At 40.7% G+C, this 17244-nt stretch overlaps 1 protein-coding gene across 4 annotated transcripts in view; it reads left to right on the top strand.

Annotated features, from left to right (window-relative positions):
* cabp2a (calcium binding protein 2a) overlaps positions 1-14477 on the top strand; it is a 71525-nt gene extending 57048 nt beyond the window's left edge. The window contains exons 4-8 of one of the 4 annotated variants that reach the window (XM_062026776.1): positions 1295-1325; positions 9174-9308; positions 11795-11904; positions 11987-12134; positions 13684-14477. In XM_062026776.1, coding sequence (XP_061882760.1) covers positions 1295-1325; positions 9174-9308; positions 11795-11904; positions 11987-12134; positions 13684-13709 — 450 coding nt within the window. In that variant the 3' untranslated portion in view covers positions 13710-14477. The remainder of the gene's footprint in view (positions 1-1294; positions 1326-9173; positions 9309-11794; positions 11905-11986; positions 12135-13683) is intronic. The other 3 variants (XM_062026778.1, XM_062026777.1, XM_062026779.1) reach the window with 3 other exon arrangements.
* Positions 14478-17244: the final 2767 nt, after the last annotated feature.

Here is a 17244-nt window from a genome sequence, read left to right as displayed (position 1 = left end):
AATTTTGAGCATCAAACATTTCATCTTTTGGTATGCATTGCTGCAATAATTATGCCAATTTGTTCGAGATCGTATTTTTCATTCTTGAATGTATTAATAATTATCTTTTCATTCATGTCACCAAAGTATTTTAATTACTAGTCTGTTCAACTCGAATGTCACAAAATTCCATACAAAAATACCTGTATGCATGTTTTTTATTTTTTAAGTACCAGTTTGGGCACCGCTCAAGCGCCGGCATTATTTTTAAAGTATCGATTTGATACTGGTATCAGTTAAAATGTCAACGACACCTACTCTTAATCAGAACATAACTTTACTGATTTATGTATGTGTGTTAGTGGTGATGTCATATTTGGTTAGGACGCAGCTACATGTACGGTTTGTGAAATCCACCATTGTTTTACTCTTTGTTAATTCCATATGAGCACAAACAACACTCAAATTTACATTTAAAAAATAAATGAATAAGTTATCGGTACTAGTCTTGAGAAGCAGGAAGTCATCAGTTTGGGTTTGAAAAAATTGTGAATGCCTGATTATGTGTACTGACTCAGTACAGGGTGTACACCACCTTTCACCCAAAGTCAGCTGGGATAGGCTCCAGCTGGAATGTGAACATAAACAGGAAACAAGTGAGAGAATGAATGAGTACAAATTGTTTATTATTAGGTTAAATTAGCAGAAATTAAGGATTTTGCCTGTTCTAACCCCTGTCTGATTAATTGATGATTTATTAGGGCCTCAGGAAGATAATGTAGTCGATTTTCACTTTTCATGTGCTTTCTTTTTTTATTTATATTGTTTTATTAGTAAATTCTACATTACAGGAGTAAGTTACAGTATATGGTGAAACAATTATAGTACATTTACACTTATTTGTGTTATATCAATGTCCATCCCATGAAAGTGCGGATGACAAAATTGGTTTGGGGTGGAAAATTTAAAAAATGCACGATAAGCCTTCGTGATTTGTAATACAATTTGCAAGCGTAATCCCCTTGTGTTGTCCCTCCCCAGCAGCCTCTAATCCCGCCTTGTGTTATTTCCCATGATGAAGTCGCAGGCTCGCAAAACATATCACGGGCATATCCCGGTCTCACCTGCATGTCAAACTTGAATTCGTGTCTCGTACATGAAGCTTCTTCACATTATGAAATACCATTATTATTTAATAATTTTGATTGATTACCCAACCCAACGATCCACAGAATATTGTTGTCAAAATGTTTTGTGTTAACCTGACTGTCCATTTCTTTCCATGCATTGTTCTACTCCAACCCACATCCTGCAGGACCGAGACCTGCGGCCTGAAGAAATGGAAGGTATAATTGCATCTCTGAATTATTGTCATATCATTTTAACATGACAACGTTCCGGACTTTGCCCTTACCTGCACACATTGCCATCCATCCGCTGCAAGCAGCTCCCTTAAAGGCCTACTGAAATGAAATGTTCTTATTTAAACGGGGATAGCAGGTCCATTCTATGTGTCATGCTTGATCATTTCACGATATTGCCATATTTTTGCTGAAAGGATTTAGTAGAGAACATCGACGATAAAGTTCGCAACTTTTGGTCGCTGATAAAAAAGCCTTGCCTGTACCGGAAGTAGCGTGACGTCACAGGCTGTGGAGCGCCTCACATCTGCACATTGTTTACAATCATGGCCACCAGCAGCGAGAGCGATTCGGACCGAGAAAGCGACGATTACCCCATTAATTTGAGCGAGGATGAAAGATTTGTGGATGAGGAAAGTGAGAGTGAAGGATTGAGGGCAGTGGAAGCGATTCAGATAGGGAAGATGCTGTGAGAGGCAGGTGGGACCTGATATTCAGCTGGGAATGACTAAAACAGTAAATAAACACAAGACTTATATATACTCTATTAGCCACAACACAACCAGGCTTATATTTAATATGTCACAAATTAATCCGCATAACAAACACCTCCCCCCTCCCGTCCATATAACCCACCAATACAACTCAAACACCCTCACAACACACTCAATCCCACAGCCCAAAGTAATGTTCACTTCCCCAAAGTTCATACAACACATATGTTTCCCCAAAGTTACGTACGTGACATGCACATAGCGGCACGCACGTACGGGCAAGCGATCAAATGTTTGGAAGCCAAAGCTGCGTACTCACGGTAGCGCGTCTGCTATCCAACTTAAAGTCCTCCTGGTTGTGTTGCTGCAGCCGGCCGCTAATACATCGCTTCCCACCTACAGCTTTCTTCTTTGCTGTCTTCATTGTTCATTAAACAAATTGCAAAAGATTCACCAAAACAGATGTCCAGAATACTGTGGAATTTTGCGATGAAAACAGACGACTTAATAGCTGGCCACAATGGTGTCCCAATATGTCCGCTACAATCCGTGACGTCATGCGCAAACGTCATCATACCGAGACTTTTTCAGCAGAATATTTCGCGGGAAATTTAAAATTGCACTTTACTAATCTAACTCGGCCGTATTGGCATGTGTTGCAATGTTAAGATTTCATCATTGATATATAAACTATCAGACTGCGTGGTCGGTAGTTTTGGGTTTCAGTAGGCCTTTAAGGCTGCAGTGATATTTACATCTTTGATGTACTATTTAGTTCAAACTTGACCCGATTTTGACATTAACTTCATTTTTTTATAGCCTAAAATGCACACAACTTGAAACTAGTTTTAAAAGGTGCACTATTGTACAAATGCTACTAGGGAAGTGTGCATTTCACATTTGTACCAATACTGTAGCTGGATATCGGTACTCAACTCTACCAATTGTTGGCACTTTTTTGTGTGTACATGTTTGTGGTACTAATTTAAATGTTGATATGTTTAAAATGTTGTTTTCTTACACTTATGAGTCTTATTTGCAAGTTTGCATTATTTGCAGTTTGTCCTTGGTGGGTTGCTGTAATCAGAACATAGTCTTTGCCATCAAGTTCAATGTGCCAGTCTTGTCTTCTGTTGGGTCAGACAAAATGTTTACAATAAATGGGCTTGATCTACTAGGATCGAAATACCATGTGCTAAAAAGCATGTGCAAAGTAAAAAAAAAATGGCATGAGGGCATGTTGAGTGTGATCTACTAAGACTGTGTGTGCAATTGATTATTATTCAAATGAGGATTTTGCATGTACTATGCAGCTTTCACCATAGAGACACTACTTTGCTGCACATTCATGTTATCATGCTCCTACACCTGTGGAGTTTTGCTATATTTTGAAACATGCAGCAGACATGTGCCACTTTTAATGGGCATTTTATACTGAACAAAAATATAAACGCAGCACGTTTGTTTTTTATCTGTTGGGATTGACTTATGCACACAATGATCATGCTATTTAATCAGCATCTTGATATGCCACACGTGTGAGGTGGGATGGATTATTTTGTCAAATAAGAAATGCTCAGTAACACAGATTTAGAAACATTTGTGAACAATATTTGAGATTAATAGGTCTTTTGTATATGTAGTAAAAGTTTTGGATCTAGTAAAAGTTTTGGATCACAAAAGTGTTGCGTTTATATTTTTGTTCAGGTAGAAGCAGCACTGCAGTGCATCTACAACGGAACCCACTTTTTTAGCATGCTGAAGGTGCGCTCACGGGAAATGCTGTCACTAACTGCGAGTGTATCCTAGAATGTTCCAGACGCAAGAAAAAGGCATATATCAATACATTTTTTTTAATGCAGGAAATATTTTAATATCTCATTTATAAAAAAATGTATGTCATAAAAAAACACCAGCAGACCTCAAAACGCATCAGTTTAATTTTTTTTAATAAGCCCCTTAAGTCATTCAGCAGCTATAACATTATGCATATATATTGCTAAATAGACAATTTGTCTAATATTTTTATTCTTTACAAGCATACGTAGGACGGAGCTGCAGGGCGATCACCTTCTTTCTCACAGCCATTTCTGCGCAACCGCCAGTTTGCACTGAGACATACTAAATAAAGAGGCAAAACCTGCGGCCACAGAACAGTTTCAATCTGGATAGATCACACTGCGTGTGCTAAATTATTATGTTTCCATTTTCTCCTCGCAGTATTGTGGGCGTTGTGATAATCAGCATTTATTCTGCATATTCATGAAGGCTAAATGGATTGCACCGCTTATTTTACTCACTTAAGGGACGCAATCCTCTGCACACAAGTTTAGTAGATCAGCTTTGTGTGTGCTATCAAGTTGTACGTGTTTTAGTACACGCAAACCTTTAGTAGATCAGGCCCTAAGTGTTAGGGGTATCGTGATACAACTGTTTCCACTTCCAATAGGACACAATATTGGAGTATTGATCTGTGCTCTCTCGTAGTCTGTTATTGTCCCACTGCCTAAAAAATCTGCAGTAAACAGCCTGAATGATTACCGTCCAGTGGCACTTACACAAATCGTTATGAAGTGCTTTGAGACAGCTGGTTCGGGGGCACATCACCTCAAATCTGCCACCTGCATTGGACTCTCACCAGTTTGCGTACAGGGCCAACAGGTCTACAGAGGATGCTATCGCAACAGCCCTCCACACTGCTCTGAGCCACCTAGAGCAGCAGGGGAGCTATGCAAGGCTACTTTTGGTTGATTTTAGCTCTGCGTTCAATACAATCCTCCCCCACAGACTGGTGCCCAAACTGACGGGGCTGGGACTGTCTTCCTCCATCTGCCACTGGATCCTGGACTTCCTGACAAATCGCTCTCAGAGGGTGAGAGTAGGCTCCCACCTCTCAACATCCATCAGCATCAGCACCGGCTCCCCCCAGGGCTGCGTGCTAAGCCCCCTACTCTACACCCTCTACACTCATGACTACACCCCTGCTCATGCCAGCAATACCACTATTAAGTTTGCAGACAACACCACAGAAGTGGGACTCATTTCTGGGAGGGATGAGTCTGCCTACAGAAATGAAGTGGAGCGGCTGACTGGGTGGTGCAGGGAAAACAACCTGGTCCTTAACACCACCAAGACGAAGGAGCTGATCATGGATTTCCGGAAGAAAAAAACAATAAACATCCAACCACTGTACATCAATGGGGACTATGTGGAAAGGGTCTCTAACTTCAGGTTCCTGGAGATCCAGATAGAGGAAGACCTGTCGTGGAGTATGAACACCTCAGGGACCATCAAAAAGGCACAGCAGAGACTTTACTTTCTGAGACCCCTCAAAAAGAACAAAACACAAAAACTGCTTGTTGAGTTGAGTTGAGTTTGAGTTTATTTCGAACATGCAAGCATACAACATGATACATCACAATTTCCAGTTTCACAATTTCCTTGTGTCCTATCGCTGCTCAATAGAGAGTGTGCTGACATACTGCATGTGTGCAGTATGTCTCTCTGCAGTACGGCGGCAGAGAGAAATGCACTTCAGACGGTCATAAAAACTGCCATGAAGATCACTGGCTGCTCTCTCCCCTCCCTAGATGAACTGTACAGTGCCAGGTGCCTCAAAAAGGCCCAAAACATCATAAGGGACCCATCTCACCCTGGACATAAACTTTTTGAACTGCTGCCCTCGGGCAGGAGATACAGGACAATAAAATGCCGGACAAACAGACTTAAGAACACTTTTTACCGGAGAGCAATAGTGTCGCTGAACACAAGACTACAATAATGACTGTGCATGTGAGCTGTGTGCTCGGTATTTTTATGTATTTTATGTATTTTTATCTATTTATCTATGTTCTTATGTTTTTATGTGTTATGAATTTGCACTAAATTAGTTTTGCTTGCAATTTCATTGTACAATGACAATACAGATATATTCTATTCAATTCTATGTATTCTATTCTATTCTAGTTGTTGCATTTTTCCTTGTTTCTTGCAAAACAAAGAGAGCATAGTCTACCAAGTCAAGTTTTTAATGTGTCAAACATACTTGTTCAATAAATCTGATTCTGATTCTGATACAATATCTGCAGGAATCACACTTCTATTATTCTGTAGTGTGGAATGTTGGAAAAGGTTTGATCAAGTGAAATTAGTCAGAGAACAATGTTAGGTATGAACAAGAGGACATTTAGATGTTAACTGGCTGGCCAGCAATGCAGGATTGCTTGGATCATTATATGTCAAAGAAGTTGAGATTCAAAGAACAAAATACAGTTTTTTGGGTTAAATGATTGATAAAAATATGTCATGAAAATTACATATAAATTACACAAATGTTAAAATGTTTAAAACTATTGCTATTTTACATAAGGTGAAATAATTACTAAATTAAAAACATTGTATATTTTCTATGAATCCCTGATGCTCCATATCTAACATATTGTTATGTGTGCAGGAGGGAGTTGACGGCACAGACACAAGGGGGCAGTATAGCTCTATGTATGTTATTATATATATTATCATATATATAATAATCAACAATAATACTATAAATAAACTTGAGAATGGAGTGTGACTAATTCAAAAGTGTGTGTGTGAGGCTATGTGTGTGATTAGCTGTAGTGTTTTACCAAATGTTGAACGAGGAGAAGGAACAAGGCAGGAAGGCAGTCCGTGACCAGGCGGGGATAGTCAGGGCGAATGGCGAGGCGTCAGAGGTCCGTGTCCAAGCGGAGGTCGATGATGAAGAGAGGCAGTCCAGAATCCAGAGGGGAACAACAGGGGATCACAGGAGAAACTCAGGAAAGCACTGCGGGAGGACAACACGGACACCAGACACGGAAACAAGGAAGTCACAGGGGGAGAGCGAGTACACAGGATAGAAGCCAGAGAAGGGGTGCTTACTAGGGTACAGAAGACTAAGTTCCGGCCAGGATCCTTGGGTCCACTGGTCTAAATACAGCTCGCCCTCATCAGTCCCAGGTGTGTTGATTGCTGATCGCCCACAGTCTTGCCGGCATGTGGGCGTGATGCGGCCAGCACGTGCGGGGGCGTGTCTCGGCGCTCTGCCAGCAGAGGTGCTGGCAGACCCAGCTGCCGGAGAAAAGCTGGTTTGAACCCGCACCGTGACAGTACCCCCCTCCTTATGGACAGATTCCAGATGTCCTAGGACTGAAAGCAGAACAACGAGATCAAGAGACAAGGGAGGGCGGACGGGGGAACTGGTGGTGGGTCGCCGGCCCAAATGTCCCCGAAACCATCGGTGACGAGTCTGGTGGCGGCAGCGAGTAGACCGCCGCTGCAGCCGGCGAGTCGAACAGCCAAGGAACAGTCACCTTCTAGGCCATCGGGAAGGTGGACGCGAGTGGCGCCATAACCATAGCAGCCCACGAGTACCACGCCCATGTCCTGGGCGTAACTGCTGTTGCCGCAAAAAGCGTCCATGCACTGGCCACAGAGGGCGTGTCTTGCCGGCATGTGGGCGTGATGCGGCCAGTGCGAGCCGGGGCGTGTCTCGGCGCGCTGCCAGCAGAGGTGCTAGCGGACCCAGCTGCCGGAGAAAAGCGAGTTTGAGGCCGCGCCCTAACACATATTGCATTGAAGTGTATGAAAAGATATGACTTTGAGTAAGCTGATGTTTTTGTTCATTTTTTGTTGTTGAGTTGAACAGAGAATATTGTATTTGTGTAACTAGTGGCCGGATATTATACGTTTATACTTATTTCTGCTCCTTTTTATTCATTATTTATGTTAATGTCCATCCATCTTCTTCCGCTTATCCGAGGTCGGGTCGCGGGGGCAGCAGCCTAAGTAGGGAAGCCCAGACTTTCCTCTCCCCAGCCACTTCGTCCAGCTCTTCCCAGGGGATCCCGAGGCATTCCCAGGCCAGCCGGGAGACATAGTCTTCCCAACGTGTCCTGGGTCTTCCCCGTGGCCTCTTACCGGTTAGAAGGGAGGCGTTTGGGTGGCATCCTGACCAGATGCCCTAACCACCTCATCTGACTCCTCTCGATGTGGAGGAGCAGCGGCTTTACTTTGAGCTTCTCCCGGATGGCAGAGCTTATCACCCTATCTCTAAGGGAGAGCCCTGCCACCCGGCGGAGGGAACTCATTTCGGCCGCTTGTACCCGTGATCTTGTCTTTTCGGTCATAACCCAAAGCTTATGACCATAGGTGAGGATGGGAGCGTCGATCGACCGGTAAATTGAGAGCTTTGCCTTCCGGCTCAGCTCCTTTTTAACCACAACGGATCGATACAGCGTCCGCATTACTGAAGATGCCGCAACGATAAGCCTGTCAATCTCACGATCCACTCTTCCCTCACTCGTGAACAAGACTCAGAGGTACTTGAACTCCTCCACTTGGGGCAGTGTCTCCTCCCCAACCCGGAGATGGCACTCCACCCTTTTCCGGGCGAGAACCATGGACTCTGACTATTTTAATGTCGTCTCAAATGTTTCTATTAAATATTGAGTACATTAAATAAATATAAAAAATTGTTGGAATGGAAATATTGGATATTTTACTCGCAAGCCAATATCGTCCGATACCTAATTTTTTGCTGATATCGAACAGGGACGCCCCTAGTAAGTATTGTCCTTATTACACACCAGCTGTTTGATTGAAACGTGCATCTTACGAAATTTAGAGGTGTTGAAATTGCCATGTAAAATTGCTAATGCTCATCTTTAGCATGTATATGTAGCTAGCGTATTTTAAAAAGGGCTGTTATAAGGCATGCTTGCTTTTTCGGTATGGAACATTGTAGCATTAATTAGAGACAGTGTTTGAGCCTATGCAGAGTCTGCAACCCGACATGACATCACAAGCAACAATAACAGCACACTTGTTGTAAAGACTTCTTCTCGACTGTGCATCCCAAAATGTCAGTAATCAGATTTGACTGTCATGAGACCTGCATGGCGTGTCACCAACAAACTGGCAGCAATCAGGCATGTGTGAAACGACTGCCTCTCCTGTACAAGCCTGGGGTTAGGAAATGCTTATGTCTTATGTAAAACAGGACATGATCATGCATGTGGAATTGCAAGAGATTCCCCCCCCCCCCCCCCCAATAATGTACCTTGATGGTTAGAAAAGCGCTACACAAGTATAACCCATTTAATGAGTAAAACCCATGCCCCCACCCAAATTATTTATACTTTGCACATAATTTGTAAAAAAAAAAAAAAAAAAAAAAAGGGTATTGCCAGGCTGGAAATGCCACAAGAAAGTGGTGAAATGCTCTCTTAATAGATAAAAAAAAACATACAAATATAAATCACAATGCCATATTTACAAAGTAATTATAAGATATTTTAACACACTTTTTCTCCTGCAGAGCTGCGTGAGGCGTTCAGGGAGTTTGACAAGGACAAGGATGGCTTCATCAGTTGCAAGGACCTTGGCGAGTGCATGAGGACGATGGGATACATGCCGACTGAGATGGAACTGATCGAGCTCAGCCAGCAGATCTGTAAGCTCACTGTAAAGCGAGAGAGAGAGTTAGAGAGGACAAGAGAGAAACTGGATTCAAAAATCCAGAAATCCATGATTTAGGAAAACAGGATGCACAGGAGATAAAAAAACTAAAAAAAAAAACTTAGATGGCGACTTAGACATAGTGCTATCTTAGACACCAGCATTTTAATATGGGTGTCCCGATCCGATATCAGTAAAAACATGTACCGGCTTGCCCCTAAAATCTCTGATGAAATCTCTGATACAAGCAATCTTGCAGTGTGTTTTACTCGTGCAACGCTGGGCAGCCAGTTAACATCTAAATGTCCTCCAATGAGCACACACGTTGGGTCTTTTCTTGTTTTTTTAGTCAAGTCATTTACAAAAGGTAAACATGGTAAGCTATAGGCTACTAAGAGCTCGAAGCTAAACAACAGCTAAGCACACAAGCTAGACATACAGTATCTATTAAGTGTCCTTTATTAAACAACATTGCAGTCTAAAACAGCACATTTGTCAACATAAATACGTATCAAATAATTACGGTTGCATATTACTTACAAATACAAAGTCTCCAAGGCAGAAAACGTATTAGAAAGTATAAACAAATGCGTCGGCATCATTTAACTTACTGCATCATGAGCTTAACGTCATTAATTATTTTGAAAATACCACTCCACTTCACTCAAAGGCAGCATAAGTCCATCCCAAACAGTTAAAAGTAAATAGGTTAGTGGTTTTCATACCTAGTATTGTCTTCTGTTTGACTAATTTCCCTTAATCAAACCTTTTCCGACATTCCAACAAGTATGTAGGATTTCTCCTGATATCGTATTAGAAAAATCAATACCAAAACATACTCAAGGATGTAATATCGATGTCAGTAAATAATCAAGGCTCTAATATTCGTATTGCATCGGAAGTGAAAAAGTTGTATCGGGACATCTCTACTTTTTACTCTGAATTTCATTTGCAGGGGTATTTTTCTTACACAATTTGTTAAATTTTTTAGGAGTGGTACAGCATGACGACTCAGCAACAACCTGCATCAAAAGTGCAGACTTTAGGCAAAGCAAAGCAAGTTTATTTATAGAGCACAATTCGTACACAAGACAATTCAAAGTTCATTACAGAAAATTACATCAAGGCAAAAATGAAATAATTATGATTCAAATTAAAATCATAAAGTCAAATCATCATTAACACAATATAATTCAAATTACAATCAAAGAGTGTAATTAATATAATTTAAATGTTTGTATGCATAATTAAATAAAAGTGTTTTGAACAATGCCAACGTAGAGGCATGTCTTACCTCTTCTGGAAGACTATTCCAGATTTTAAAAGCATGAAACTGAAACGCAGCCTCACCCTGTTTCGTCCTGACTCTTGGCACTGCAACTTTGCGGTTCCTTGAATAGCTGCCAGCATCTTTCGAAATTGTCGATACACCAGGGCAACGCTTACTCCAATCAACAGATGTCTTGTTATCATGATTCCAAATAGGTGGAGGTCTTCAATGTCCTTGACTGAAATAATCGCTAAGGACAAGACACTTAAATTCTGCCAAGGGTCCATCATGTGCATAGCAACAAATGCTTAGTGAAACCTGAGCTTCTTGTTGAGAAAATCTTGTAAATTTTGCTGAGACAGTTTATCAGTTCCATTGTTTAGATCTTAGAGAGCAGTTCAAAAAATGATAGTTAAGACAAGAAAAAGAAGCAAAGCATGAGAGATAAGGGAGAGGGAAGGAAAGTGTCCGCCTTTGCTGAGAGCCAGAGATAAAAGATTAAACAATTAATCAAAGCAACATAGTAGAAATCAAAGCTTTTTTTTCGACTAAAATTCATTAATCGTTGGAACTTTACCAAGCAAAATTCAACTGTTTAGCATTCTAGCGCACAGCTAAGCTAGCGGTAGTAAGCTCTTACATTAACTATGCATGTTGCCTGTAATGTCTGGCCTCGAATGTTATTTAAATCAAACACAAAGAATACTATCTACAAATACATTATGAAAACAATAAATATTGACAACAAATTCGCAAAATCACAAGCTGATGCAAAATTCATATCAACATTTTGAAATATCTGACGTGAAATCAAGCATTTTATCAATCAGCATCATTCAACTTACTTCATCATGAGCTTGACCTAATTATTGAGGCCACTAGGTGTCACCAAAAGAACAAACACCCCTCCACTTCAACTTAAAGACAGCATAAGTCCATTTCAGATGGTTAATAACAAATAAGTTAGTGTTTTTCATACATACCATTGTTCTCTATTTGATTAATTTCACTTAATAAAAGGTTTTCTACTATTCCACAATACAAAATAATAAAATTTTGTATGATTCCTGTGATATTGTATCGGCCGATACTCAAGCCTCCTCGTATCAAAAGTGAAAAAGTTGTATGGGGACTTCCCTACTGAAACCCCAACCCTGGACTACAAAATGACTGAGCAAGTTGTAGTTTCCACTATGTTTTTTGCCCTCTAGGTGGCGGCAGAGTAGACTTTGAAGACTTTGTGGAGTTGATGGGTCCAAAGATGCTGGCTGAGACCGCAGACATGATTGGAGTCAAAGAGCTTCGGGACGCCTTTAAAGAGGTCTGCTTTATGATGACAGCCTGCCAGAATATACTTGATTTGTTCTCTCCTAATTTCCTCTTCCGCGCCCTCACTGTCCTAGTTTGACTCCGATGGTGACGGTCAGATCAGCCTTGGGGAGCTAAGAGAAGCCATGAAGAAGCTGATGGGCGAGCAACTCAACCACCGTGAGATAGATGAGATCCTGCGTGACGTCGACCTCAACGGGGACGGAGAGGTAGACTTTGAGGGTGAGCAAGAATGAGGGGGATTTGACATCACTTAGGCCATGTCTACACCAAGTCGTTAAACCCCTTAAACGAATAATTATTTAGCCTAAGGCCCCGTTTAGACTAAGCCAGATAAGGCTATCCAGGGTAAATCACACCTAACCTTAACCGTGTCCACACATAACAATGCCACCGTTTAAGACCCTCCGTCCGCCGGCGCAACGCGACCTAGTATGCATGTGCGAAAAAAATAAAATCTATATGCTCCAAGCTCTCCAGTAGATTACTTTACTTCACTGGGAAGTTGTTTAAAATAGCTATATTGTAAATAGTTTGCTGTGCATTTTACATTTGTTTGCTGTGTTTTGTGCAAGTTTTTAAATTAAAATGTATCTCCTTTGAACAATATCCAGTGTTGTGGTATTTCAATTAACTAGAATCCTGTGTGCTGTGGGGAATTGTAGGGAATCACACCTGAGCCATCATAAATTAATAAAATCTTTATTAGACATGAGAAAGTAGACAATGCGATAAACAGTTTGGGACACGAGGGGATGGTTCCATCTTTCAGCTGCGTGCTAATGGCGGAGTTAGCGAAGATGCGGGCATCATGCCTGCCTTTTCACAGTCACATCCATAAAGCAATATTTGTAGTCACACACTGCCTATCACGATCACATCCACATCACTGAAACGTGTCTTTAGTTTTGTTAGTTTTAAGGCAGACTGTGCAGCAACATACTGACACTTCCGATGTGTGGGCTTAATTAGTTGCTTCCTCTCCGAACTCACCAGTCCATACAAAGCTAAGTGCCGGAGATTCAAGAATTACACGGCTGACTTACCTGTGTAAAAAATTATCCAAGGAGGGGGACTTTAAACGATGGTTTAGTGTGGCCTTAGGCCATATCTACACTAAGTCGTTTAACCCCTTAAACGAAAAATTATTTAGCCTAAACCCCGTCTCAGCCACACTAAACCATCGTCTGCATCTTTATGAAGGCAGACTGCTGTCTCACATTGGAGACGCAATGCTCTGCGCTCAGTCTTAATTAATCAGGTTAGCGTGTGCTATCAAGTTTGCACGTGTTTAAATAACAAAAACCTTTAGTAGATTAGGCTCATACTTATATAGGTTATGTCAGCAGGCTGATGCAGGCTCACCCACATTTTGGAGCTAAAAGTTGGTGTTCCAAAATGTACTGAAACTCGTTAATTCAAGCCTAAAATCACAACTATGTCTATTTTGGGGGGAATCTTACCTGTAGACATATTTTGTTAGGTCCAGCACTATGAAATAATTGCCAACGTTTTTCAGCATTAGAGGGCCCTTTAAGATCCTGCAACTAGGGATGTATCATGTGTGTATGCTTACATGTTCGAAATAAACTCTAACTCAACTCAACTCAACTCAACTCAACATAAGAACATTCTAATCCGAGTTATGATCAGAATCAATACATTTTTGCCAATGTACACGTGGCTATTGTCCAGTTACATAGATATGTTTAAGATGCAAAATTCAGTTCAAAATGCTTTGATCTTTGATTTGCATATTTTCTTCTTGCAGAGTTTGTGAGGATGATGTCTCGCTGAACAAAAGCATCTTTGCTGCACTGAATGAGGACTGCACTCCGTCGTCTTGTAACTCTCACTTCCTTGTGCCCCGCCTTCCAGTCTCTCAGAGTGTGAGAGACCCCTCTGTACGTGTGTTTGTGTCACGTGAATGTTTACCGTGCTAAAGGTTGGAACATGGAATGCATGGCGGATGTGAAGAAGGAAAGAGATTACATTGAATGTAACAATTTAAACTGACACCAGCATACGTGATGCATATTGTGTAGTACAGGTCTAAAAACGGTAAAAAGAAATGGAATGAGAGTTATTTAATAGCACATGGTTAATAAAAATAAACACGATTGTATTAATGCAATGCTAGCAATGTAATTCCAGAATTTACCCCAATAAATGATTGGTACTGTCAGAGAGATAATAATTTTGCAATATTTTTATTCCAATGTCGTATGCTGTGTTGTTGGACTGCAGTACTACCCAAGTGTTTTTCCATTATGTTGCCTTTTTTTCCACAGGCATTTCAATATTATCTTCACTTTTAGTCGTACGCAAAATATGCTTGTCACACAAACTACATAACAGTAAATGTGTTGGGGGTGCCATTTGTTTACATTATGGCAATAAACGCAATACCTCTTTATTTTTCCTTGGTCTGGTGGGAATGTATCAATATTGTCTCAAATAAATATATTTTAACTCTTTCAAGAAATATATGTTCTATTTTTACATTTTGTGCAACGGCATAGTGAAATACTCATTCTAAATAAAAATAAATAACATTAAAGCGCTCTGTTGTCCGAATGATTAGTGTGTGATACTCTGATGAGCTTTTACCTCTTTATTTCTTTTTTTGTGGCACAAGGTGTTCTTTGTCCATATGTCCCTCCATCTTTTGAAAGTTAACTTTGTTTATTTGTCTTTTATTATTTTGCCTTAAAACAAAAACCACACTTTATTTTATGTTGTGCATCATCTACAATCATTATATAAGGCAACATGTCTTTCTCTTTTCTATGCGTACAAAATATTGTTTTCTTTAAATGCTAGCAAGAGGCAGCTACCAATGCAGGTAATAGTGATTTACCTATTTTGCCTATATGCCATCTAAAAAAACCCTTCAACTTCATGAAAGCCAACAACAACATTCTTATATGTTTGAGCCTGAATATACAAAGGATGAGCTACACGTTTTAGAAGCTGGGTGCTAAGCAGATCAATCTATAGTGAAACGCTAAGCATCATGGAGCAGTAGTGCTTAGTGCTCAACAAGAAATACAAAATTACATAATTAAACAATCACTAACTGTACAATGCTTGCTCTCACTGGGATACTGATTGATGTGATGGTTGTATATTTCAGCAAAATGCGTGTGCTCCCCATATAGATTGTGAATTCAATATAATCCTTACTCTTCAGGTAAAAAAAATGCTGGGAGCAAAAAAGCTTCTTTTGGCGTCTTTCTAGCGATGTTTTCGGGTGTAGGTTGAATTTCAATGTTGACCAACTTCACGGCTTATGGCCTCAACCTTCTACAAAACTTTACTTAACGTTTGAACTGGAAAACGTTATTTTTTGAAAATATTAGCTCATTTTATATTTGATGCCTGCAACATGTTTCAAAAAAGCTGGCACAAGTGGCAAAAAAGACTGAGAAAGTTGAGGAATGCTCATCAAACACTTATTTGGAACATCCCACAGGTGAACAGACTAATTGGGAACAGGTGGGTGCCATGATTGGGTATACAATCAGCTTCCATTAAATGCTCAGTCATTCACAAACAAGGATGGGGCGAGGGTCACCACTTTGTGAACAAATTCGTGAGCAAATTGTCTATCAGTTTAAGAACAACATATCTCAACGAGCTATTGTAAGGAATTTAGGGATTTCACCATCTACGGTCCGTAATATCATCAAAAGTTTCAGATAATCTGGAGAAATCACTGCTTCGCTGGCCTGAGCTCATCTAAGATGGACTGATGCAAAGATGAAAAGTGTTCTGTGGTCGGATGAGTCCAAATTTGAAATACTTTTTGGAAACTGTGGACGTCGTGTCCTCCGGACCAAAGAGGAAAAGAACAATCCGGACTGTTATAGGCGCAAAGTTCAAAAGCCAGCATCTGTGATGGTATGGGTGTGTATTAGTGCACAAGGCATGGGTAATTTACACATCTGTGAAGGCACCATTAATGCTGAAATGTACATACAGGTTTTGGAGCAATATATGTTGCCATCCAAGCAACGTTATCATGGACGCCCCTGCTTATTTCAGCAAGACAATGCTTAGCCACGTGTTACAACAGCGTGGCTCCATAGTAAAAGAGTGTGAGTACGAGACTGGCCTGCCTGTAGTCCAGACCTGTCTCCCATTGAAAATGTGTGGCCCAGCCCTAAATGCAAAAATCTGTCAATGTCGGTACACTGGGCCCAGTTCTTTTAGCCTCTAAAGGCCTTAGTGGCCACATGCGTGGACAGCACCTTTTAGCTCTTATTTCCAAAATAGTGTACACTACTGAATTGGGGTCTTATGCTGACATATTGCTATCTGGTGGTGTCAGAAGAGTATAACATACAATGGAATTTGGAAAAAAAAGTGTAAAAATAAAAATTTGCATGTCACTACACATAAAGTACACATTTGTTACTTATGGACTAAGTACATCATATAAAAAGATGATTTTTAGTTTTTATTCTAATTAGGGTCCAATAAGCCCAAATAGCAAAGATAAATAAAAAAAATCATGTAAACAAACAGCTTGGGCCTTAAGAGGTTAAAGAACAGGAGGGATCTAATGTGGTCAGGAATTCACTGCAAAAATGTTAGTCGCTCTCAAGTTCTGAACTGAACTAAAGGGGCTGTCTGGTGTAATTTCCGGGCCACCAGTTGAATTGCAGGGTTGCAAATGATGTCACATTTGTTTTCCTTCTTCGCATGATGGTCAAGCAGCTTGGGTGTAGCATTAAAACTAGTGAGAGGTGAGTGTAGAGTTTGAGTAGAAAATGCTGTATTGCTCTTCTGTTCTTGGGTGTTCCAATCGTTCAAATAGAGAAATAAAAAAAAGCTTTCATAGAGTCCCGAAAGAAGTTGCTCTTTAAGGTAATAACGTCAGGGATAAAAACTAAAGTGCGTCGAAGAAAATGGCTCTTTCATCATCTTGTGGAATGCAATCAGACTATGCTCGTGTCTGCAGCGATCACTTTGTAAAATGTTTGTTTGAACATTTGATTTGTTTGACAAACTTTCTGTGATCCAATCAAGTGTATTCTCTACTATATTAGAAGTGTTTGATAGCAGAACTAAATGTGAAAAAAGACAAGAGATATCATCGCATTAGGTAGTTTGTAAGACCCAGGACACGTTGGGAAGACTAATGTCTCCCGCCTGGCTTGGGAATGCCTCTGGATTCCCCGGGAGGAGCTGGACGAAGTGGCTGGGGAGAGGGAAGTCTGGGCTTCTCTGCTTAGGCTGGGGCCCCCTCGACCCGACCTCGGATAAGCGGAAGAAAATGGATGGATGTTCTTTTGTGGTTGTATGCCTAACCATAACTACAAAGACC

This window comes from Entelurus aequoreus, linkage group LG18 (assembly GCF_033978785.1).
Source record: "Entelurus aequoreus isolate RoL-2023_Sb linkage group LG18, RoL_Eaeq_v1.1, whole genome shotgun sequence".
Taxonomy (NCBI): Eukaryota; Metazoa; Chordata; class Actinopteri; order Syngnathiformes; family Syngnathidae; genus Entelurus; species Entelurus aequoreus.
Note: the sequence above shows the minus strand (reverse complement) of the source record. Positions and strands in the feature narration are given on the sequence as shown.